This window comes from Oryx dammah, unplaced genomic scaffold (assembly GCF_014754425.2).
Source record: "Oryx dammah isolate SB20612 unplaced genomic scaffold, SCBI_Odam_1.1 HiC_scaffold_26, whole genome shotgun sequence".
In the NCBI taxonomy this organism is placed as follows: Eukaryota; Metazoa; Chordata; class Mammalia; order Artiodactyla; family Bovidae; genus Oryx; species Oryx dammah.
In genome coordinates, this window is record NW_024070210.1 from 17357935 (window position 1) to 17381663 (window position 23729).

At 54.3% G+C, this 23729-nt stretch overlaps 1 protein-coding gene across 1 annotated transcript; it reads right to left on the reverse strand.

The window, feature by feature from the left end:
• Nucleotides 1-1635: 1635 nt before the first annotated feature.
• VSX2 (visual system homeobox 2) lies at nucleotides 1636-20662 on the reverse strand. Its single transcript, XM_040226112.1, has 5 exons — nucleotides 20293-20662; nucleotides 18895-18979; nucleotides 14979-15102; nucleotides 2683-2863; nucleotides 1636-1961 (listed from the first exon to the last, which is right to left on the reverse strand). Exons 1-5 carry the CDS (start codon nucleotides 20660-20662, stop codon nucleotides 1636-1638), a joined length of 1086 nt encoding a protein of 361 aa, XP_040082046.1.
• Between the last annotated feature and the right edge of the window lie 3067 nt (nucleotides 20663-23729).

Below are 23729 nucleotides of genomic sequence, written 5' to 3' on the forward strand. Positions count from 1 at the left end.
GGGATTCCCTGCAAAGGTGGGTGGGATGATAGAGAAAAATCCATGGGAGTGAGAGGGACATGTGTCTGGCCTGGGGGTGGAAGGGACCGCTGCAAAGACACCATCAGTATGGATGAGTCCTCCCATCAGCAGACAGGAAGAAACCCCCATCCCCTCTTCCAACACCATCACTGCCTGACTCTAGAGAACACGCTCCGCAGCTCACATCTGGCCTGAAGGTGTGTGTGCCTATTGCTACTGCTGCTAAGTTGCTTCAGTCATGTCCGACTCTATGCGACCCCATAGACGGCAGCCCACCAGGCTCCCCTGTCTCTGGATTCTCCAGGCAAGAACACTGGAGTGGGTTGCCATTTCCTTCTCCAATGCATGAAAGTGAAAAGTGAAAGCGAAGTCGCTCAGTCGGGTCCGACTCTTAGTGACCCCACGGACTGCAGCCCACCAGGCTCCTCCATCCATGGGATTTTCCAGGCAAGAGTACTGGAGTGGGGTGCCATTGTGTGTGCCTATAGTTTGGGTCTAACACTGGCTCCTCCTCTACTCTCCTTTCAGCTTTTCTCATGCCCTTCTTGTGATCAACTCATGATGCCTATTTATAGCCCCAGGCCCACTCCAGGAATGACCTGGATCAAGTTGAGTCAAGATCTGTGGTTTCCTGTGTGTTCATTTTATAGCTGGATTGGGTGGCTCCAAGGCAGGGCACAAGCAAGCCAGTAATTTGCAAGAAGCTCTAGGGGAAGGATGCCTTGCACAGCAAGTCAGGGTCACAGGCAGGGTATCAGAGGTCAGGATGTTCCAGAACACATACCCAAGGGTCCCGGCTGGAGGATTTGGCTTCCCAAAGGGGCAGTAGCTAGAGCACCTGTGAGAGGTGCCCCCTGGCTGCAGGGCCCACCCTGGCCTCACTGCAGGTACTGTACACAGCCCCCCTATGACCCTGGCATCTTTGCGGGGAGGAACAGTGGGACAGGCTGGGTGTGGAGGGCGGGTTCCCGACGCTGACTCTGAAGGGCATGACGTGAAGGCTGGCTGAGAGGCCCAAGGCCGAGGCTTTCCAAGTATAATCTGGAATCTGGGCCCCAGTGGTGGGGGCGGGCAGAGGTTGTGCCCAGAGGCTGGCAGGACAGGGTACCCACACTGTGGAAGGGGGGAGCAGAGTTCTGCCGGGGGCCTGGGGTGCTCCGGACACCAGCGTGGAGAGCAGGTTCTCCATCCCTGGGGCCTCAGTGGCAGTATTTGCAGCTGAGGGCTTTGGGTGTGGGCAGAACAGAATCCACCAGTGGGTACAGAGCTGGGAAGGAGGGCGCTTTGGAGCAAGAGACCAGAGGTGGATTCAGACAGTGAGAGTAGCCGAAGAACTGAGTGGAAGCAGCCTGAGGGAGTGGTCTGGGGCAGCAAGAAGGCTTCAGAGTCAGGGATGTGAGGATGAGGAAGGTGCTGGACAGGTCAGAACTAGGTAGGGATGTCTCAGCGTGGCCCAAAGCCTCAGCCACAACGGAGCTGTGCCTGGAGTCACCCGGGGGGTGGTGCACGGAGGGCCTGCGGGGCCCGGGCCTCGCCTGGGAGAACACCTTCCAACACCACAGGCCCCCGAGAAGAGCAGAGTCCTGGCCTCCGGCGTCTGCGCGCACCCTTGGCCTAAGCCACGTCCTCGAGCCGCGCTGGACTCAGCCTCTCCGCCGGCCTGTCTTCGTCCGCGCCCTCCTCTCGCTCCGGCTCCTCGGCGCTGCGGGCCAGGCCATCAGGGCCGGACACAGTCCCCAGCATCTTGGTGCTGTGCTCCTGTGCTCTGGCTCGGAGCGCAGCGATGCTGTTTTCCCTCAGTTCCTCCTGGGACATGGCAGCGGGGGCCTCGGAACCCCGCTCCTCAGGCTCCGTCTTGTCGAGCTTGGGCAGCGCCTGGCGCTCCGCCTCGGGCTTCCTCCCTGACTCGGCTGCCGCCTCCAGCGACTTTTTGTGCATCCCTAAAAAGAATTGTTGGTATTCGGGTTTAGAAAAGCGCCTGGGAAAGCCATCTTGAACTGAAAAAACGGCAAAGATAGAGAGAGGCCAGAATTAAGGACGAGCAGAAAGCCTTACTACACACACCAATGTCACGTGCGTCCCGGGGGCGGGGGCAGAGGCTGCGGCGGACCACCAGGCCCGGCAAGGGCTCCTCCAGGCCATGTCCCTGGGCTCCTGGCCCCCCCACCCCAGGGATCCTGTCTGTCCCTTCACAGCACAGCACTTGCTTCCCCCGCCCTCCCTCTGGGATACCAGATCTCCGAACCCCAGACAAACTGGTAGGTGGGGAGATTTAGGGGGAAGAAGTCCTTTGGGCAAAGCCAGAATGGTGGCCAAAGGGACCTCGGGGCCCCCAAGAGGGGCTACTTCATTCACCACAACCCCAGCTCTGGCAAGGGAATAGGATACATCCCCTGGGGCAATAGCCACCCCCTCCTCACAGAGCGACAGAACCCACAGAATGAGAGTCCTAGGCACCGAGGGGCAGACACCCAGCCCTGGGTGCAGCCTGCCCTCGGAGGCCCCCCGCCAAGGGAGACTGGGAGGCCAGCTTCCTGGGGCCTCTCTCCTGCCAGGCTGCTGTGGCCACCAGGCATTCCTGCCTCAGGGCTCTGTCCCCTCCTCAGGAGCCCGCTCCCCTTGCCCCAGGGGCAGGACCCCAGGGAGGGTGTGGGCTCTTACCCAGCAGCCACGGGGCACAGGAGTCCATGATGCCGTCCTTGGCGGACTTGAGGATGGACTCCGGCAGGGGAATGGAGTGGCGCACCATGGCCCCGTAGAGTCCATACTCGGCCATGACGCTGCTTCGGCCCCAGCACTTTTCCCGCTTCCTCCACTTGGCTCTGCGGTTCTGGAACCAGACCTGCTAGTGCAGAGGAACAGGTCAGGGGCTTCCTCTATGAGGCAGAGGCCAGCACCCCACACACACCCACACCCGTGTCTGCCTGGAGTTAAGGGCCACACCTCTTTGATTGCCAGCGGCCCCATTCCCTGGTGACTTTGGTTTCTCCAAGTAAGGGCATCCTTACTTAAGCTCACCCACCCCTCGGTACCCCTGGGGTTCCTCTTGGTTCAGGGTGTCCAGAGTGAGATACAAGTTCTGCGAGAATATGATGGGCAAAATGATTTTTTTTTTTTTTCAATCAAAGCAGTTTAGGGTGATGCAATAGGATACCTCCTGGACTGGGTCTTGCAGCTGGGCAGTTCCCATGTGGTCCTCAGTTTGCTGCTGAGAAACCTGAGCCTCATAGTTCTCATGCAAGGGTTCACACCTCCAGCATCCCTGTCTGACTTGCAGAGGGACAGAGTCCTTTTCAGGGGATGAATTAGCAGTGCCTTTGGTTCAGGCTCTTCCTCCACAACAGAACTCCAGAGGCCAGGGAAATCCCAGGCAGGTGAGGTGAGTGTGGACTCAGGCAGCAGAAGGCATTTCATCCAGGTGTCAGGAAGCCTCAACCTACCCAGAGCCCCAAGCAGGAGATCCTCCCAGGGGGCCTGAGTCAGCCTCCCTTCTCTGCCCTGTCCTGGTCAATCCCTGTGGGGCCTCCGCTCACCCACTTTCCACAGGTTTGGACTTTATAACCCTGAGTGATAGTTAGAGGAGCTGGGCAGCCATACCTCAGTCAGGGAGGGAAGATAAAATTCTTTGTGTGTGAAGAGTAGAGCAGGTAAAGGTAGAGACCTAGAAGACCGCGGTGGGAGACAACCGCTAGGGGTCGCTTCTCTGGCCCCGAAGTTGCCTGCTGCAGGGTGGGAATGAGCATGGGGTCCGCTGGATCTATCAGCGACACCCCATCCGGGTTTTTGGAGGCGATCCCCAGGTCCCGGCCATGCTTGGAGGAGGGGGAAATGTCTTGGTCCCCCCAAGCAGCTTTCCTGAGGTTTCCGGCAGCTGACAGGAGTCAGGGCCAGGGCCAGCTGCACTGTCCCTCAAGCTGGTGAAGAGCCCATGGGAGACGGGTGCACGGAGGAAGGACCTGGGGTCCCGGTGGCCCCCTCGTGTTCCCCTCACAGCCGCTCCACAGGCTCTGACTCCTGGGGTTTGGTGGTGGTGGTGAGACACCCAAGCACCCCAGAAGTAGAGGGTGGGGTGGGGGGAGGGGAGGGCAGAGTCGGTCGGAAAAATCTATTAGTTTCCTGGGCGATTTCCATTCCCTCGCCTGGACCAGGTCCCCGCCCCTCCCTCTGGGCCCCCGCCCCCCCGCCCCCCCGCCCCCCCGCCCCCCGGGCGGCAGAGGTTTCAGCTTTTGATGAAAAATTGCTCCAGCTCTATTCAGGAGGCGGCAAAAGAAGAGTCACCCCCAGGGGCAGCCCTGGGCTGATTGAAAAATAAGTTAATTTCTGTTTGAATCGATGGGCCTCAGGCACTGAAATATCACGGGAAATTAAAGCGGCTGCTCTCCCGGGATCCGCGGCATTGACCCGCACTAATTAATGCTGGGGAGGCAGCGCGAACCGCGCCGCGAGCCGCTCCCCCTCCCCGGGGGACCCCAAACACTCCTCATTTAACTAATTAGACGGGGAAAATTGGGTGTTAATTTGTTTAGGATTTTTACCCCCTCCCCTTCCTCCCGGCAGCTCCCTTCCCGGCCCCCTCTCCACGCGCAGGGGCGCGGGAAATGAATGCGGGGCTCGCCGGCAGATGGCTGCCCCGGTCACTCTGCAATCTTCTCCGACTTGATTGCTTGATTAGGTCGTTAGCACATTAAAAAAAAAAAAATTGCTTGCCGTCTGGCGTTGGCGTGATGAGTGGGACGCGCGGCAGCGCCTGGGTAATTTATCTTTTTATACGGCGAAGAATTTGATTTCAATCTGCAGATATATGGGGCGCCTTTGACACCTGTTTAACATCTCGCCGCTGACAGGTTAACCCTTTGCTGCCTCAGCCGCGGGGAGGCCTGGGCACGGGGGTGGGGGGTGGGGGGAGGCGCGAAATCCGTGCGCCCCTGCGGTTCCCGCCGCCGCCGCCGCCGCCAGGTGGCGGAGTGAGCGCCCCGGCAGCTCCCGGAGGCCCGGGGTCTGCGGCGGAGCGTGGTCAGCCGCCTCCAGCAAGGGGGGCGCCCCGGCCGCACAGCCGCGCGCTCGCGCGGCAGATCCTCAAAGGGCTCCGCGGGGTCACCGGTGCTTTGCGGAAAGACCGCATGATCAGTGCCCACCTTTACATTGACCCTGATTATGTGAACCGTGTTTGGGTATTTACTCATTTGTAAATAACTAGGAACTTCTAAAAATGAGAGCGATGCGGCCTCAGACTGCGCCCCCACCCCCGGCCCCTCCAACCCCACACTGACCCGCGCCTGCGCCTGTTAGAAAACGACCACTCCTGAGTCCCCCGGGTGGCGTCGCCCCCAGTGAGCCGCACGTTTGCCACCACTGGGTTTGGCACCTCCCGGAAAGCTGTGGAACCAACGCAAGGCCTTCCCCGCCACCCCGGTCTGGACTCAGACTGCACTGAGTGAACCCGGTCAAGGAATGGGTCTATGTCACCGGAAGGCTACTAGACGGCTGCGCTCTGGACGCTAAGGAGCGCAGAGCGGTGCGCAATGGAGTTCGGAGGAACTCGGCCCTCCGCCTGGCCTGGCTCTGCCTTGTGTATACATCTGTCCCCAGCGGCCCTGCCTGTCCAGCAGGCCCTCAGCAATACCCAAGGCCTGCGGTTTGCCTGAGACCTCTGTCCTCTGTCCTGTCCCCTCTTCCCCCTTAGCGCTTGGTGGTCCTCTACAGGCACCCACGTATCTTAAGCTACATTTTCACACAGGGGAAGCATCTAAAAGGGATAAGCCACAGAAAGGTGTATGTGGCTTCTGGTTTCATCCACCTGACAGAGGAAGACGGCAAAGCATGAACCCCTTAGTGATGGAATTCCAATGTGGAATTCCGAGTCTGACCACAGAAGGTTGAGAAGGCTATCTTGATGAATCTTAAATAAGCCCTCAGCCTCCTGGGCAGGAGATGACCTTCCTGCTTGAATACAGTGCATTACAGAACAACAAGGCCGCTGGAACCCATGGGGGAGGTGGGGGGGGGGCGGCCAGACTCCAGAATGTTCGGGATTTTAGAAAAAATATGAGGTGCCTATACTACATGTTATGTAACATTCAGTAGCAGCAGCACCTCCCCATAGTCAAATCCATCAGCTCTGATTTCTGCAGCAAAACATACACATATGCATGAGGGACGAATAAAGAGCATGAAGTCCCATCTGGTTTTTGCCAAGAATGAGTTTTGATGACAGACTGATGGAAGAAGTGTGTTTCAGCGCAGTTTAGAATCAGGTATCCTGAAGAAGGGATTGTGGAGGAAGCAAAGGCGGAGATGCTCATTAACCACCCCCCCAGCCCCCACCCGCCCCCGCCTGGAAAGATGCATTGCCCTGGCTTCCCCAGGATGCCATGAGCTTGAGAGGGGGCGCAGGGCTCTCAGATGGAAACAGCATCTTTACTGGAACACCAAAGAAGGGGGTGCTGACTTGGGATTTAGATCATTTCTGAGATCTGTAAACAGAACCATTTTCCCCAGTCTCCTGATCTGGACAAATGAATAACTAGTCTGCGGATCAGATTTTGTCCACAGACAGTCCCAGAGGGGTTGGTGCCAGCTGGTCGTTCAATCCAGGAGTCATTCGGACCCTTGGTTATGGGTTCCTGAAACGCCTGGCTCTCTTTGAATACCAGATGCTGCTCCAATTTATGGAAGAAACCTGGACAGCCGAAACAATTTCTCTTTAGGACAGTTGGCAGAGAGGCTGTGACATTGGTGCCTTGGAGGGAAGTGGACAAGGAATTAGAATTAACCCTAACCACTCTTCATATTTGCCTTTCTCTTCCTTTCCGGGAAGCAACCAGTATGTGTGCAGAACTTAAACATTTGCCAGACGCATTGAAAGTAGTCCTGAGTTGGAATTCCCAACTATGCCCAAAATTGCTAAGTCGACTATCTTGGACAAGTTACTTGCCTTCTCTCAGTTTCAGTCTCTTCAAGCATAAAATAAGAATATCTACTTTTCTGGGTTGTTTCGGGGATTAATGAAATAAGTGAGGGGTGCCTAAAATCAGTGTTTGTCCCACAGAAGGTGCTCAATAGATGCTTAGTTCAGTTGTTCAGTCGTGTCCAACTCTTTGCGACCCATGGACTGCAGCACGCTGGGCCTTCCTGTCCATCACCAACTCCTGGAGCTTGCTCAGACTCATGTCCATCCGAGTTGGTGATGCCATCCAACCATCTCATCCTCATCTCATCTCATCCTAGCATCAACAGATGCTACTTATTATTACTTCTGGTTTCCCTGATAGCTCAGTTGGTAAAGAATCCGCCTGCAACTCAGGAGACCCCAGTTCAATTCCTGGGTCAGGAAGATCCCCTGGAGAAGGGATAGGCTACCCACTCCAGTATTCTTGGGCTTCTCTTATGGCTAAGCTGATAAAGAATTCACCTGCAAAGCGGGAGACCTGGGTTTGATCCCTGGGTTGGGAAGATCCCCCGGAGAAGGGAAAGGCTACCCACTCCAGTATTCTGGCCTGGAGAATTCCGTGGACTGTATAGTCCATGACGTTGAAAAGAGTCAGACAGGACTGAGTGACTTTCACTTTCATTATTATTTCAGTGGAGGCACAGAAAGTCAGTGGTAGTCTGTGCAGGGAGCAGGTTCATTAGTGGCATTACTTGCTCCTCTGGCCTCTTCCAAGACAGGCCCTGCAGCAAGGCTGGACTAACTAACAACAACAACCACCCCAGGAGGTGTGGTGGAGGGGACAGAATTAACCTCCAGGCTGTAAGATTTTAATACAGATAGTCTCTAGTTTCCCCTCTAGGGGCTTCCCTGGTGGCTCAGACAGTGAGAATCTGCCTGCCATGCAGGAGACACAGGTTTGATCCCTGTGTTGGGAAGATCCCCTGGAAAAGGAAACGGCAACCCACTCTGCTATTCTTGCCTGGAGAATTCCATGGACAGAGGGTAGAGTCCCCTGGGGTTGCAAAGAGTCAGACACGACTGAGTGACTAACACTAGACTAGACTTCCCCTCTAGGGGCCAAACAGATTTCCCCTGCAACACCCCCTGCATTTCTAATGTATCCCAGACCCCTGAGGCTCAAATGTAAGAGACCACCTATGCAGATGGCTATGAGAGGGAGCTCAAAGACCTGGACTGGAGAATTCTGTTCTGCCTCCAACTGCCTTTGTGAACTTGGGCATGTTCTTAACCTTTCTGAGCTTCTGATTCTTTGTCTGCCCTATGATAGCACTTCCTTGCAAGTTTGTTGTAAAAATTCAATAGAATAGTGCATGGGAAACACCCAGCATGTTGTAAGAACTGGAAAACATTGGCCTGGTGCTGGATGAATTCTACGGACAAATGACCAAATGCTTGGTGACACTCTTCACATAAAGCCGGGTCCTCCCATCTCCAACCTTTGAGATTCCTTCATTTAGGCCCTGTTTCCTGCTTGGTCCCTTAGCTCTGGCAAACCCACAGTACTCCTTCAATTCCTCTCTTACTTTCCAGACTGCACACTTTCTAGAAGCCACTACTCCACACCCAAGGCAGTCAGGTCGGAACTCTTCAGGACGACCAGCGTGCAGACCCTGGCAAGGATCAGAGCCCTGCCTTCCTCTTCCAGGCCTCCGAGTGCCTGAGAAGGGGCTCACAAGGGACATCAAGGGTCACCAACTTGGGAGTCCCAGGCAAGGGAGAGTGGGGAAGGTCTTCCAGCTCAAGGAAGAGCCTGGGTTTCCTGGTGTGCTTCCTCTCACAGGTGGTGCCCCGGTAGCACTCAGAGAGCCCAGCTAGGAGGCCTCTGGCTGTCAACAGCTGGTGCCTCCACACCCGGCAGAGGGGCCCAAGAGCTCGTGCCTTCATGGACGGACCGGATCCATAAAAGGGCTTCTTGCCAGAGGGATGCTCTTCTGGTCCAGGGCACCCTTCAAGCCGGCCAGACTGTCAGCCCTCTGTCCCCTTTGTGGGTAACCAGGGCATCTCTTGTCCTTGCAAGCTCCCAGCCTTCTAGCCCCACACAATAACAAGCCCAGGCCTCCTTCCCTCTGAGGTCCCTCCATGGTCACCCCCTAAAGGAGACACCATGCATAATAGATATTCTGCACATTCTGGCCCCTTGGCTACCCCCGGGCCCTGCCCACCTGTCTTGCCCCAGGCTATCAGGCTCTGCTTCTTCGGCCCCGTGGCAGTTTTCAACACATTCACCTACCTTCCCTCCTCTCCTCTGACTGGAAGCTGATTAATCTGAGCTAGTTGCTGGCGTGATTTAACGACCTTGCACTCCACGCGCACTCAGCACTTCTGACAACATATTTCAGCACACCCTTTCCAGTCCCAGCTTCAAGAGAAGCTTGGCCTTGCTATAGCCTCTGATGTCCACTAGAGGGCAGCTTGGCCTATGTTTCCCTGGCAGGCTCAGGGAGCATCCTTCCCTGAATTCCTGGACAGGTCATTCCATTGTGTCACCCAACACTCCACTTTCTTCCATTCATATTAACTCACTCAAAGCAGAGACACTTTTCCTGAGCCTCTGACCCAGCATGTTTACACTGGTTACATACAGTCCCCTGGAGAGCTTTAAAAACAAACAGGGCTTCCCTGGTGGTCCAGTGGTTAAGAATCCACCTGCCAATGCAGGAGACACGGGTTCAATCCCTGGCCCCGGAAGATCTCACATGCTGCGGAGCAACTAAGCCTGTGCACCACAGCTACTGACCCATGTGCTGCAAGAACTGAAACCCTTGCACCCTAGAGCCTGTATTCCACAACAAGAGAAGCCCCCTGCAATGGGAAACCTGCTCATGGCAACTAAAGACTAACCCCTGGGGCAAGGGGACAGCATGGGAGGTGGGAGAGAAGTTCAAGAGGGAGGGGATATATGTATACCTATGGCTGATTCATATTGATGTATGGCAGAAACCAACACAATACTGTAAAGCACTTACCCTCCAATTAAAAATAAATACATTTTTTAAAAGGAAAAAATAATACAATAGTCTAGAAATCTTGATGTTATATTTTCAATTTTAGTTTCTCAAAATAAAGGCATTTGAGAACTTTGAGAAAGAAAAAAAAAGAGTAGCCACTGCTTGTCACAACTAGAGAAAGCCCTTGTGCAGCGATGAAGACCCAGGGTACCCCAAAATTAAAAAAAATATAGATGCCATAGCCACACACCAAACCAGTTAAATCAGTATTGCTAAGTGTAGGAGGCTGGCACAAGTAATTTTATTTTACTTTAAATATTTATTTATTTATTTGGCTGCACCAGGTTCTTAGTGGCAGCATGTGGGATCTAGCTCTCTGACCAGGAATCGCACCTGGGCCTCCTGCTTTGGGAGAACAGAGTCTTAGCCACTGGACCATCAAGGAAGTCTCTGGCATGAGTAATTTTTAAAAGCTGTCCTGGGACTTCCCGGGTGGTCCAATGGTTAAGAATCTGCCTTCCAATGCAAGGCATGATTGGGGAACTAAAATCCCACATGCCTCAGGGTAAGCCCTAGAAGAGCCTGCATGCTCAGTCACTTCAGTCATATCCGACTCGTTGCAACCCCACGGACTGTAGCCCACCAGGTTCCTCTGTCCATGGGATTCTCCAGGCATGAATACTGGAGTGGGTTGTCATGCCCTCCTCCCAGGGATCTTCCCCACCCAGGAACTGAACCTGAGTCTCCTGCATCCCCTGCACTGCCGGCAGATTCTTTAATGCTGAGCCACCAGGGAAGCCCTGAAGGGCCTGCATGCCTCAACAAAACCCAGTGCAGCCAAAAGTGTTTTTTTTTAAGTATAAAATAAAGTTAAAAAAAAAGCAATCAATCAGTTGAAAGCTGCCCTGTGTTTCTAATCCATTTCCCAGGCTGAGACACACTGCAGTCTTTTCCCATCCATGTGGTTATCTATTAACTTCTGGGATGTAATCCTCTAAAACTTTGTTCCCCACCCTTGGGGAGGGACCACGTTAAAAGAGACAGAATGGAACAGCGCTAGTCAGAGAATCCAAACCTCATCCTTCCAAACATACCAGGTTGCTAAGAGTGGAGATGAGATGGCTCTGTTCACTTGCATGTCTGTAATGTAGGCATTCTAAATAAGTATAACTTCTGTCAGAAAACATACAGTAAACACATAAGTGAACATACCAAAATTGAGAATGAATGGCCCACAGAGGAAATAAACTCAGTCTGGAAACCATTTCCTCTTCCCCAGGGCTGACATCTGGTGGGGGCTTCCAGAATGCCACATCCTAGCATTTCTCAGAGACACAGAAAGGACTTTGCGTCTGGCTCTGATATGAAGTCCATCCTAAAGGAAATCAGTCCTGAATATTCATTGGAAGTACTGATGCTAAGCTGAAACTCCAATACTTTGGCCACCTGATGCGAAGAACTGACTCATTGGAAAACACCCTGATGCTGGGAAAGACTGAAGGCAGGAGGAGAAGGGGACGACAGAGGATGAGATGGTTAGATGGCATCACTGACTCAATGGACATGAGTTTGAGCAAGCTCCAGGAGTTGGTGATGGACAGGGAAGCCTGGCATGCTGCGGTCCATGGGATTGCAAAGAGTCGGACACGACTGAGTGACTGAACTGAACTGATATGAACACTAGAAATCTCTTCTTTCCCTAACAGTGCAACTTATTCCTTCACCCCAACTTAGAGAGATGTAGAGGGGGGAAGTGCTTGCCCTCAAAGCATAAAGGTCAAGGAAATCAGCCACTATTAAGGGGGCTGACCCCTATCACTGCAATTGGCATTAATTATTCCAGTTTCTGTAGATAAGTCCTCCCTTTACCTTCATTTGCTCTCTTGAGATAGTATTTGAGTGATACTGGGTTTGAATCCCAGTCCACCACTTACTTCACCTCTCAGCCCCTCAGTTACCTCATCCAGAAAGTGGGGATAAGAATAGCATCTAAATCATCTAATTGTGAAGAAGCGATGAAAAAAGGCCTGGAAAGAGACTAAGCATAGCACATGTCTGACTTCACATCTACACTGGGTTCTCATTAGATAGTAGGTCTCAGACACAACCAGGGGCTTCCTTGGGTAGGTCCAGCTGTCCACCTGGGGCCGAACATTCCACCAATGGCAACCCAGAGTTGGAATGGGAGAGGTGATACTGAGGAGACGGCTCTCTGGGAGGGATTTCCCCTCTTCCTTTTACAGATGAGAGATGGGAAGTGACTTGGCTTCTGCCATACCTGGTTGGTGTCAGAGCCAGAACTAAGATCTGGATCCTTGATTGAATATCCAGTCCCTTAACCTTTCCATTCCACCTGAGGATGTCTAACTTCAGACCTGGAGCCTGTAATAACTCCCCCCTTCCTTCTTTTCATGGCAAAAGGAGAAGAAGGTGGCAGAGGATGAGATAGTTAGCACCACGGACTCAACGGACATGAATTTGAGCAAACTCCAAGAGATAGTAGAGGACAGAGGAGCCTGGCATGCTACAGTCCATGGGGTCACAAAAGATTCAGACATGACTAAACAACAACAAGAGTGCATCCATTGGTGGAATGGTCAGCCCCAGGTGGACACCAGGGCCCCACGCTGGGCCCTCTGCTAAACACAACACACACGACTTCATCATACCTGCAAATGCCACTGTCATGCCCATTTTACAGATGAGCAATGGAGGCTCAGGCTGGTGAAGTGTGACCTGTCCACAGCCATTCAAATAACTGGTACCTGGTGAGGCCAGGATGGTGTAACTCTGGAGTGGGTGTCCCTAACCACTGCACCACATTGCCTCTCCTGTGCACATCCTGTACTTAAAACACCAGCCACACGGGAATTGCTCTGTGGGTTGGAGCTTTGATAGATAGTTGTCACTAATAGATGTGAAGTCCTTTCCCAGGCCACTTGGTAAAACATTTGGTTGGGCATGCATGCTAAGTCGTTTCAATCATGTCTGACTCTTTGCGACTCTATGGACTGTAGCCCACCAGGCTCCTCTGCCCATGGGATTCTCCAGGCAAGAATACTGGAGTGGGTTGCCATGCCCTTCTCCAGGGGATCTTCCCGACCCAGGAATCAAACCCGTATCGTGTCTCTTAGTCTCCTGCACTGGGAGGCAGGTTCTTTCACCACTAATGCCACCTGGGAAGCCTCAAAATATTGGGGGATTGGGCCATTTGATAACTCACACCTTCTGGGGGCAGCATGTAGCTGAAGAACTAGGCAGTGCTGGAAGAGTTACAGAGACCCTTGCCTTGGTTCACCGATAGCCACAGATTCCACAGTCAATCCTTGCAGTCCAGGAAATCAAGGTACTCCACACCCTTGGCTCCTCCATGCTGGCACTGGTGATTTCAGACACCAACCTGTAGACAACCCCTCAGACAATTTTAAGAAGTCTAGAGTCTGCGGGCTGAGCGTTTAGCAATGCAGTTACAGCTGAGGGCAAGCTCTCCTTACAGCCTTCAGACTCTCCCACCCACCACTACCACCACCACGGCCAGATTTTAGGACAACCCACTGCAAGAGAAAAGCTGTTCCACTCTACTGGTCAATAGTGCAAATGTGCAACCAACCAAAGGGGAAGTCTGGCAACCTCACCAACCCTGGCTGCTTGTAAGGACCAGCTTTACCCTAATAAAGGCCAGGTAGGGGTTACCACCACATACGAATTGGATTGGGTCTTGGCTTACACACACACACACACCTACACATACACAGAGGATTCAAAATCAACATCCAGCCTTTTCCCACTGTAACTTAGTTGGGTGGGGATGATGGATCCAGGCCACCATGGATAATGCACCAAACAGATAATCTGCTTATGAATAATTGAGCTTATTGTTAGTGTCACCATCTAAAGCCATTGGCTGAAATTCCCAATAGACTTCCAGGGGAGAGGAAGGCTCTTCTGGAAAAGCAGCTCTCGCCTCACTCCCCATTCTCTGGGGAGTGCAAAGAACATACACACCTAATTTGGTTCCTTCGCTGGACTTGTCCACCCCACCCCCAACCCCGCTCCTCCCCCTGCCCCCAAACACACATCACACCTGGAGACACAAAGGAGGAGGAAATTTGGAGCAGAAGGGTTTCAGGAAGTCTGGACCCTCCCTGCCTTTCCCAGCCTTGGCAGGTCAACTACTCCGGGCCACTCAGGTGTCCCGACAGAAGCAGCTCTGGTTCAAGGTCTTGAATCAGCTATGGCAACCTCAAATCTTCTGGAAATGTTTTTCCACCCCAGCCATCCTTCCTCCTCATGGAGGCCCTGTCTGGAGAATCATCAGACTTCATTTCCTCCTGGAGAAATGATTAAGCAACCCATTTCTGTCCACTAAGGGGAGTCCTGGACTTGGGAGGATCCTGCTGCTACTGAAAGGAGGCCTGGTGCCCAGCACAGCTGAGGACAGCCCCAACCAGTCAGGGCTGGCTCTCCACAAAACTCTCCAGTAAGGAGGTGAGGGGAACGACTTAATGAGCGCTTCCTGCGCTGGTCCAGGAGACTCCAGGAGCAGGAGCCCTGGGCAGGACCAGCTGCTGGGTTGTGAGAAGTAACGAGCCTCAGGTGGATGGAGGCGGTGGGGAGTAGGTAGGAAGGGGGGGGCAAGGTATTCCTCATTGGGGAGGCAGCTCCCCTCCATCCCAGGCACCCAGGCCTTGAAGCAGACATTTACCGCCTGGGAGACACCTGCCGCACCAGAGACCCTGCTCAGAATCCTAGACCCACCCAGAACTCCGTCTGCAACCACAGGTGCCCCTCACGGCCTGCCATACTCCTCAGGAAGACCACAGTCTGCAGCCACAGGCCACGTCTTGTCTGCCAAGTCTCCCGTCCCTCCAGCAGCACCCATCTCACATGGTAGGTATTCAGCTAATATCTGCTTAAATGAACTGTTCCATGAGGAAGTGGTTACCGACAAGCACACACTGGAGCAGGAGGGTGAGAGAGGGATATGTGGGACCCTGGGGCAGCCGATGTCCCTGAGGGTAAAGAAAATGTGAGAGCGGGACTCAGGGCTGTTTTACCTGTATCCTGTCTTCCGGCAGCTCCGTTTTCATGGCCAGCATCTCTCGGGCATAGACGTCAGGGTAGTGGGCTTCATTGAATGCCTTCTCCAGCTCCTCTAGCTGGTAGGAGGTAAAGATTGTCCTGAGGGGAGCAAACCCAGAGAGTCAAACCCAGCAAATCCCGAAAATGGAAAGAGTTTGTCCCAGAGAGGACAGAATAGCCCTCTCCTATGGCTCCTGCGGCCGCGCCGTGCGACCCCATAGACGGCAGCAGGCAAGAACACTGGAGTGGGTTGCCATTTCCTCCTCCAAACCCAGCCTGGGCCAGTACAATCAAATACAACCCCTCTCTCCTGCCCCCATCCCCAGACACCCTCTGGACTCTTCTTCATTCCAGTCTGAGGGCCCACACTCCCTTCTAGTGGTTAGAGCATTATTTCAGCCCTCAGGGACATTTCCTACTGGGAATCTTCCTGAAAGTGCTTTGGGGGAAGGGTGTTAAGACACAAATTTTAGGAAACGGCAGAAAGGCCCTATTCCTCCTCCCACGCACTGAACGAAGGGCTCACCAGGTAAATAAGTGCCTCAGCCCCAGGCAGGACCTGCCGCCCCGGGCTCCCCTCACAGACAGGAGAGTTGATCTTTTAAAATGTACTTAAGAGTTCAAAGACTCACCGGACGGTCAAATGCAGCAGCCGCCCCAGGGTTTCTACTGTGGGGAACTAACCACACCTCCCAACCCCTCACCCCACCCTGCTCGCTGGCTCCAGAGAGCTGCCCTCAGAGTCTTAGGGGCAGAGAGGGAGGGAAGAGGGGGTGCTCTGTCCTTTCTGGTGCCCCGAAGGCAAGGGTCACCTTCCCACCATCCCACCACACCTAGGTTCAGCCGCTCACCCGGCGGGAGCCCCATTTAGGGGCAGTTAACTCAGGTCATCCCAAGAGAGCCTACCTACACAGCCCCCAACCCCCGCAGAGCAGTTTACCTCGACCTATTTTGAGTTATTAACATAAACTGCTTTAAGAGTCCAGTAAAAGCTACATCCTCTCCGCTAGCAAATGGATATGCTCCAGCACACACAGTTTTTCACCTCCGATATTTAGGGGGTTCGTAATCCCCCTTTCTCAAATAAATACACTACACACCCCCTTACCAACATAAATTCTTCTCTTCAAACCTGAATTTCACCAAGTTCTAGGCAACCTTTATCCTGCACCTTTCTCAACAAGCTGGGGTGTAATACAGATTTTACAGACTCAGCTTCTACAATGGTTGAAGTAGAGCCTCTGGGATTTGAACCCCGGGGCCAGTACAAGGGGAGGTTAAAATCTCTCCCTGCAGCCCCTGATGTCACCCAGCCTGAGGAAAAAGTACGGATGGAAACCCCAGGTATTCCTGCTGCCGGTGTCGGCTTCGGCATCCTGGAGGATGATACAGGGGATGTGTGAGAGAGAAAGATTCTGCTCTTTATGGAAAATGACTGGTTTGATTCTAAATCGTTGCTTCTATTCTCTTGGGGGGAATGGAATGCTTATGTATACAGAAAGTTAATTCTTCAGAATTTTGAAGATCTGCTGCTTTCTATTTCTCTCCTGCCACTTACTGAAAGGGCCCCTGAACAGACAGTCAAAATAAACAATCAAAACGTGTACGTCTTCTTCAAAACTAGGAAAAATGAGACCCACAGCTATTGTGGGCTGGCCAAAGCCAAAGAAGAGAGATGAGGGCAGATCATTCAGCAGTTCGAGTGCCAGACTCTGCTTGGGAGAACTCTTATTTAAAAAAAAAAAAGAAAGGAATTAAGAAGTGAAATGAAACGATGCCTCAGATCCCCAGACTTGCCTGGAAAATCCCATGAACAGAAGAATCTGGCGGACTGAGTCCATGGGGGTCGCAAAGAGTCAGACACGGCTGAAGTAACCCACCAGACCCTTCAGTTTCCCATCGTAACCAGTCTATCGGAGCTGAGCCTCACAGGTAAAGAGAAGGAAATCGGAGAGACTCCATCCTCACTCCCCTCTCTAACTCCTCCAAGCCCCCTATGTTTCTGGGAGGTTAAGGTATCTTCATCTTTTATCACCAGATTCCAAGGTTTCTTACCTGAACTCCCCAAGTAAGAGATGCTCAGATTTTTTTTTTACTAATTAAAAATGGCACCAGCCATTCTCCTGTCTCCAATAATCTGTTCCCCTCACACATTAGAAATAGCCTGAAACCTAGTGCAGTTGACCAGTTGTCCTGTCTCCTAGGGGATCCCTCTGAAGCACCCAAAGTTTTCCCCAGGGGAGAGGGTATCAAGTGAGGACAGAAGGTCGAGAACCTTAGGATGGACTTTGAACTGTGTGTCAGCCAGCTCCAAGTGCCACACAAGGAGATGCCCCTATGCAGAAACACTGTCCTTGCTCTCCTTGCTCGGGGAATCCCTCCCCCACCCCAATTCGGGCAGCAGCACAGAACCCGGTCGGCCGGACTCCCACCTGCCCTCCGGCAGCCCAAAGGCAGACAGGGTTACCGACGCAACAGCCCCCCCAACCCCAACCTGCTAGCCTGGGACCAGCCTGAGTTGGGTACATAGGAGATGTCTTAATGAATATTTGTTGAACCGATGAATATTAAAAAATGACCCAGAATCAGGACTAAAAACGACGTTTCCATTCACAATACAACACAACAAAACAAAACCAAACAGCTGCCTGAAGGGAACAAACCGAGGTCACCAAGAAACCGAGCCAAAGTTCACCCGCATTCAAGTGGAAACCTGTAGGGGTCTGAGAAGTCAGGAAGAACCAATTTAAAATGTGGGGTCATTTCCCGGGGTGAAGGAAGAGAGAAACGCAGACAAGCACCCAGAGACAGTGTGCAAAGAGGATGAGAACAAACTGGGGAGAAGAGGATGAGGTGGGTGGGGAGAAGGAGAGTGCCCCAGGGGGAAATGTCCACAGGGCGGGAGGGAACCCTGGAGGGGGAGCCCACCCGCACAGGGACAGAGAGAGAAGCGGGAAGACAGGGCCAGGGCGAGCGCAGGGTAGCGCCTGCAAGCAGCACCCACAGAAAGTCTGGTCAATTTTTGTTTCTCACTTCTTTGTTTCTTGAAACCCTCCTGATAAATTTATACAAGGAATTGGTAGTGGAGGTGCGGGCCACGAAGAGAATGCGGGTCTCGGGCAGGGGCATTACTTCGCAGGACTGAACTTTAACTTTGTGCAAGTGATGTCTGTTTTTAAAATATTTAAAGGAAAACAAAGCCAAATAACCTCTCTCTTTTTCGTCTGTATGCTGCAATGCAGCCCATTCCACTCCAGCCAGGGCTGGCGGGGGCATCCAGTCCACCCACTCCTCCCTCCCCATTTTACAGACAAGGAAACTGAGGCTTACGGATCACAGAGGAGCAGAGGCCGAAAGCAAATTTGCCATCCATGTGGATATCACGCTCAAGATTTGGCCAGCGATGAGAGCAGAAAGACAGGGGGTTGGTGGCGCTGACAGCGACAGCGGGGAGGAACGGGGACCGAGCAGGGGGCAGAGGAGCCGGCTGGGGCGGGAGGCGAGCCGACCTGCCCGCCCAGTGATGTGCACGACTCTCCGAATGTGCCGAGGCGGGGATGACATATGGGTGTCTCCAGCCCCTCTCTGGGTAGGGTTTGGCCCTATTTGAGGCCTCTCCTTTCTCCCGGAGAAGCAGGAGAAAGCCTGAAACGTGCGGCTTCCTCGGCGGCCTCTCCTAATCCTCACCCGGCATGGCCGGACGCCAGGGCCCCGGGAGGATGTCCCCAAACCACGCCTGGTCTCCCGGTCCGACCTCCCCGTCCCGGCACAGCCGCGGACCTCAGATCTACAGCCGGCAAGATTCGGGTCCGAGGGACCCGATCCTCCGAACTGGGGACCGCAGGGGATGGGTGACCACGAAGGTGACGGAAAGCGCTGCAGGGGCCTTACCTGTGTCGCCGCTTCTTCCGTTTCTTGGTCTGGTTCAAAGCCGATTTGGACATTTTCCGGTCGCTGGAGGAAACATCTTCAGAATCTGAAAAGCGGGCGGAGGCACAGGCGGCAGAATGGAGGGGGGGCGCGCACGGCCACCCCCGGGCGCGTCGGGCTCCCGAAGCCCAGCGAGGGGCCCACTCCCGGCGGCCTCGGGGAGCCGCCCGGCCTGCTCGGTCTCCAAGGGAAGCCCTGGGCGAGGGCGACCCCATCCCTAAGCCGAGGCTGTTTCTACCCAGGCCGGCGCCGGAATCCGGAGGTGGTGTACGGATTTCGTTGTAAGAGAAGCAAAGGCCCAGACACTCCTGGGACGCGGACGGCGGGGGAGCGAGACAGGCTCCCGGGTCGCAGGGTCCCCCTCCGGCGGTGCTTGGGGCTCGGCGCCCTCCCCTGCGCTTGCAGACCCGGCGCCGGGCGCAGAAGGTGGCCCCTCATCCCCTCGGAGCGGAGCCCGGGCCTGGAGAGCTGGACTCCGGAAAGAGATAGGAGCTCCCCGGGCACAGCCCCCTTTCCACTGCCCGCACCGTGCGGCCCTGCTCGGAACTGGAGAGACTGCGGCGCGCCACTTTTCGTTGCCCCTCCAGATATTAATAAAAATAAATAAAACGAGAGCGGAAAATCGGGGGAATCGAAGAGCGCGAACCAGAGGCAGAGGGCCGAGCCGACGGAGAGGTGAGGCCGGAAAAGCGCCCCGGAGGTTCGGTGGCCCCCTAGCCCGCGAGGGTCGGGATCCCGGATAAGGTGACGCTCAGGTGGGATCGCGGATGCCGACCGCTTGGGCTGCCGCGGTGGCCAGGTGGTCCTGAAGCTCGCGAGGCGAAAAATCAAACGCAGCTGACCAGTGCGGGGTGGGTGGGTCGGGGGTTGGAACGGAGAGAAGGAAGAAGGGCAAGACAACTTTGGACATCAGGGCTGGGGCCCGAAGCTGACATTGGCTTCCCCGGGCGCTGACGCCCGGAACGGAATCGGGCTGTAGGAGCGTGGTTCCTCTGAGAGGCCGCAGCCCAAGTGGAGCAGAGAAGGGGGACCCCCGGCCTGCCCCACGGGCTCCGACACCCTAAGCCCCTTTTCCAGTGGGGCCCCAACTGGGCGCTGCCGCAGAACCGGGTTCAACGCGCAGACAGGACAGCTCGGCTTCCGGAAACGCGGGGGCCCAAAGCCGGCCACCGCGGGGAGCATCTTCCCGGCCCCCTGGCCAAGGGCGTGCCGGCCCCAGGTCCGCGCTGCGACCCTTCGGCCTGGCACCAACTTCTGCACCCGGAGGAGCAGGCCTGGCGATGCAAGCCAGAGCCGACGGCGTGGGGTTCCCGCTTCTCACCCCAGTCGGGCAAGCCACACAGCCTCACCCTCACCTACCCGAACTGGCCGTCTGGCTGGTGTCCAGCGGCCCCGACGCTCTGCCCAGCGGCTGTAAGTGGACGCTCTGCGGGTCGGACAGCACTTCCAGGAAGGTGGGCTGTGCGTAGAAGCCGGGGAGCCCCCCGGGCCCCAGTAGCCCCATGCCGCCCACTCCTGCGGGACTGAGCACGGAGCGCGCAGCCAGCAAGTGCCCGGGGGCCAGACCGTCGAGGGCAGCACGCGGGTGGGAGCTGGGGGGCTCTTTGTTCAAGCCCAGGATCTCCTGAATGCCAAACCCGGTGCACCTGCCCGGGGCGCCCCCCGAGGTACTCTTGGCCACTGTCTCGGGTTTGGGCTTGCTCAGCGCTTCTCCCGCTTTCCCGGTCATCTCTCGGCTCTTTGGAGGGGCTGAGGCCGCAAACCTTGTGCTCCCCCCACCCCCCGGCTGGCTCCCCGCTTCACGAAGTTGGTCCCAGGTGCCCCCTGCGATGTCTAATGCTCTGGAGCCCCAAGGAGATTCCCCTTTTATCCAACCAGGCGGCAGCCCAAGTGGGGTCAGAGCTGAGCAGCCAATCACCGGGGCCAAGAGCGATTAGGAATTCCAAAAAGCTGGCAGCTCCCTCCGCAGGCAGCGCTGAGGGGCCAGGGCGCTGGGGGCCGGGGCACCGGGTGGGCTCTGTAGGACACCCATGGGCAGGGGTCCCCAGAGACTGAGATGAGGCAACAAGATTCAGGGCAGTCCCGGGAGGTGGATGGCTGGGGATTCTGGGCAGAGCCAGCTTGGACTGTCCCTGGAGTAGGGTGGGAGGATGGGATGAGGGCCGATGCTAGAGACTGGGAGCCCTGCTCCCTCCCTCCCTCAACTCCTATTCAGGTTTGGCAGGGTCAAAGAAGCCCAAATATGGGACCCCTGGGGAAAAGGAAGAGCAAGGAAGGCCAAGCGTCCTGGGCAAGCTGTGTGGTGACAATGGGGAGAAGGAAGGGCCTGGAGTTTGAAGTGGGAGATGTGGGGATCTCCAAAGCATAGGATACAATGCCTAGTTCAGAAGAGCTACTCAGTAAATATCCCCCAATGAATGAATGAATAAACGGGTCAGGTGGAGGGATCCCTGGAGGTAAAGAGGAGTGGTGGTGACTTCTGGAGAACACTGGACATCTGAACATTTTTCTAGAATAAAGCAAGAAGTTCGCCCAAAAGATTTGCTCTTCTATCCATTCCCTTAACTAATAAGTATTGAGCCCTTACCAGCTCTGAGCTAGGAGCTAGGGGTTCCCAGTCAATTAGGTGGCCAGGTCAGAGGGTCTGCTATACCTCAGAGTTCACTGAGCAAACAAATGAAGAGGAGAGCATTGTTGATGTGGAGGGAAGGAGGAGGGTGTGAGGGGCAACCAAAAGGTGAGTTTCTGTCCCTAATCTACAGGGGATCCCTTGCCTAACTCCTGTGTTGGAAGCTGCAGAAATGCACCCAACTGGGCCAGTTGAAAGGGAACTGGTCCATGAGAGGCAGCAGGATACTGCTTTAGGCAGGCAGGCCCCTCACCCAGAGAAATAAGAAATGCCTGAATTCCAAAGGTGGGCAGTGGAGCTACTGATTCCTTGCTTTCAGGGAGGAGGGCTCCTTTGGGTCCAAGTGTTAAGTGAAGGCGATTCTACACACACACACGCACACACATGCATGCACCGTGGACCCCGGAGTGCCTGCACTCCATCTCCTCAGCTAATGCTTCTGTGAGCTTTTTGGGGCTGAGGACTGTCTGTCCACCTTGGTATTTAATACTTCCCTCTCCACTGTGCCTAGCATAGCATATAGTAGGCTTTTAATAAGGGATTCTTGACTTGAAAGCACTCTACAAGGGGAAATATAGAGTCAGTTGCTTTGGGCAGACCCTAGAAAACAAGGCTGGTGAGAAATTCCATTCAGGATTTCTGGGCTAGTCAACAGCAAACTTCCAAATAGACTGAAATCCCATTACTCTCCCAGCCTACCGCCAAAGTACCCAGTGCCCTCTGGTCACCATGAGGCCAATCTGAGAAGTAAGAGGAAACCTTATAGGATATAGAAGCTGAGGCCTAGCGCTAACAGGGCTGTTGGAAGGTGGGTCTTCATCTGCTCTGGCCTGGTCCACATAGGAGCCAGAACTAGGCAGGGACATCCCTCATTGCAGGGGTTGTCTGGGAAATAGGCACTGTTCACTCTAATGACTGCCTCCTTATCCCATAATAATGCCTTGCTTACTGTGCACCCATGTTCCTGAGTCCATTTACACAGCATGTTTTCAGGTCTTCACAAGAACCCAATTAGCATCTTGGTTCCACATTTTGAAGCTGTCATAGCTATTCTTACTTGCAAGGTGTAGACTCAGGGATATGCAGTCTCAAAGGCATCCTTCACCTTTATCCTATGGAGTTGGATTCCTTGTGGTACCAGTCACATAGACAACCATGTGAATGGTGCCCCCTGGAGCTCTGCAAAGCAGTGGCTCTGCCTTCCAGATAAGAATTTCTATCCCCATTTCTTGAATGTGAAAACTTAAGTTTCCAGGAAGGTTAGGTGACTTGTCCCACGCTCCCTAGCTTGGGAGCAAGTAAGTAGCAGAGGCCAGACTCAACATCAAATGAATCTGGTGTCAAAAGCCGTTTTCTTTTGACTCCATCCCTCTCTTGGCCTCCTTTCTATGCCAGCCTACCCTGGGAGGATAAATGGGAATGTTTCATAAATGGCAGTTGTCATATCCCTGACTTATCACAGGACATCCACGATGAGCCAGATGCCAGCCAATGGGCAAGGACATGAGTGATGGAAAACAAGTATGTGAGTGATGGAAACTCAGCTCTTGCCAAGAGATGAGAATGAAAAATCTCTTGACCAAACCTTGTGTCTGAAGCTGCTAGTTCCCACTCTCAGTGAGATGGTCTGCATCCCACCCTGGGAGGCTGGGAACAAGGACAACCCCAGGCCCTCTGAGAGGCGCACTTGCTAGAAGCTGCAGGCCCAGGTCAGCCTGCAGCCAGCTCCCCCTCTCGGAACTGGACTCTGGGAGGACTCCTGGTTGGAGTGTCTCTGAGCTGCCCTTCTGAGGCTAGACCCAGACTGAGAACATTTGTGGACTCTGAAGTGGGGGAAAGCTACAGGGAAAGGCAGGCCCCCGGGGCTTGGGCTGGAGGAGTAAATGCCTTTCAGAGACATTTAGCTTAGTCACCCTGCATCCACATCCTGGATCTGTTACCTAATAACTCTGTGACTTCGAGCCAATCATTTAACTTCCTTCTTGGCTTCGATTGCTTTACCTATAAAATAGCCAGACAGTGGACCTGTGAGCATCTTCTGACCCCTTGAGTTAGCATAGGGGTCAAGGGCATGGACTCTAGAGCCAGATTTCCTGGATTCAGACTCTAGCTCTATCACTTACTTGATGATCTTGGGAAATCTACCCAGCTTCTGTCTTCCTCCTGT

What these genes read in the sequence shown, in the direction of transcription:
- VSX2 (XM_040226112.1), bottom strand. Translation starts at nt 20,662, where the DNA reads ATGACCGGGAAAGCGGGAGAAGCGCTGAGCAAGCCCAAACCCGAGACA. An exon ending in CGGAAGAAGCGGCGACACAG is followed by an intron (nt 15,103 to 18,894) that starts GTAAGGCCCCTG and finishes TGCTCCCCTCAG; the next exon opens with GACAATCTTTACCTCCTACC. An exon ending in TGCCGGAAGACAGGATACAG is followed by an intron (nt 2,864 to 14,978) that starts GTAAAACAGCCC and finishes CTGCACTAGCAG; the next exon opens with GTCTGGTTCCAGAACCGCAG.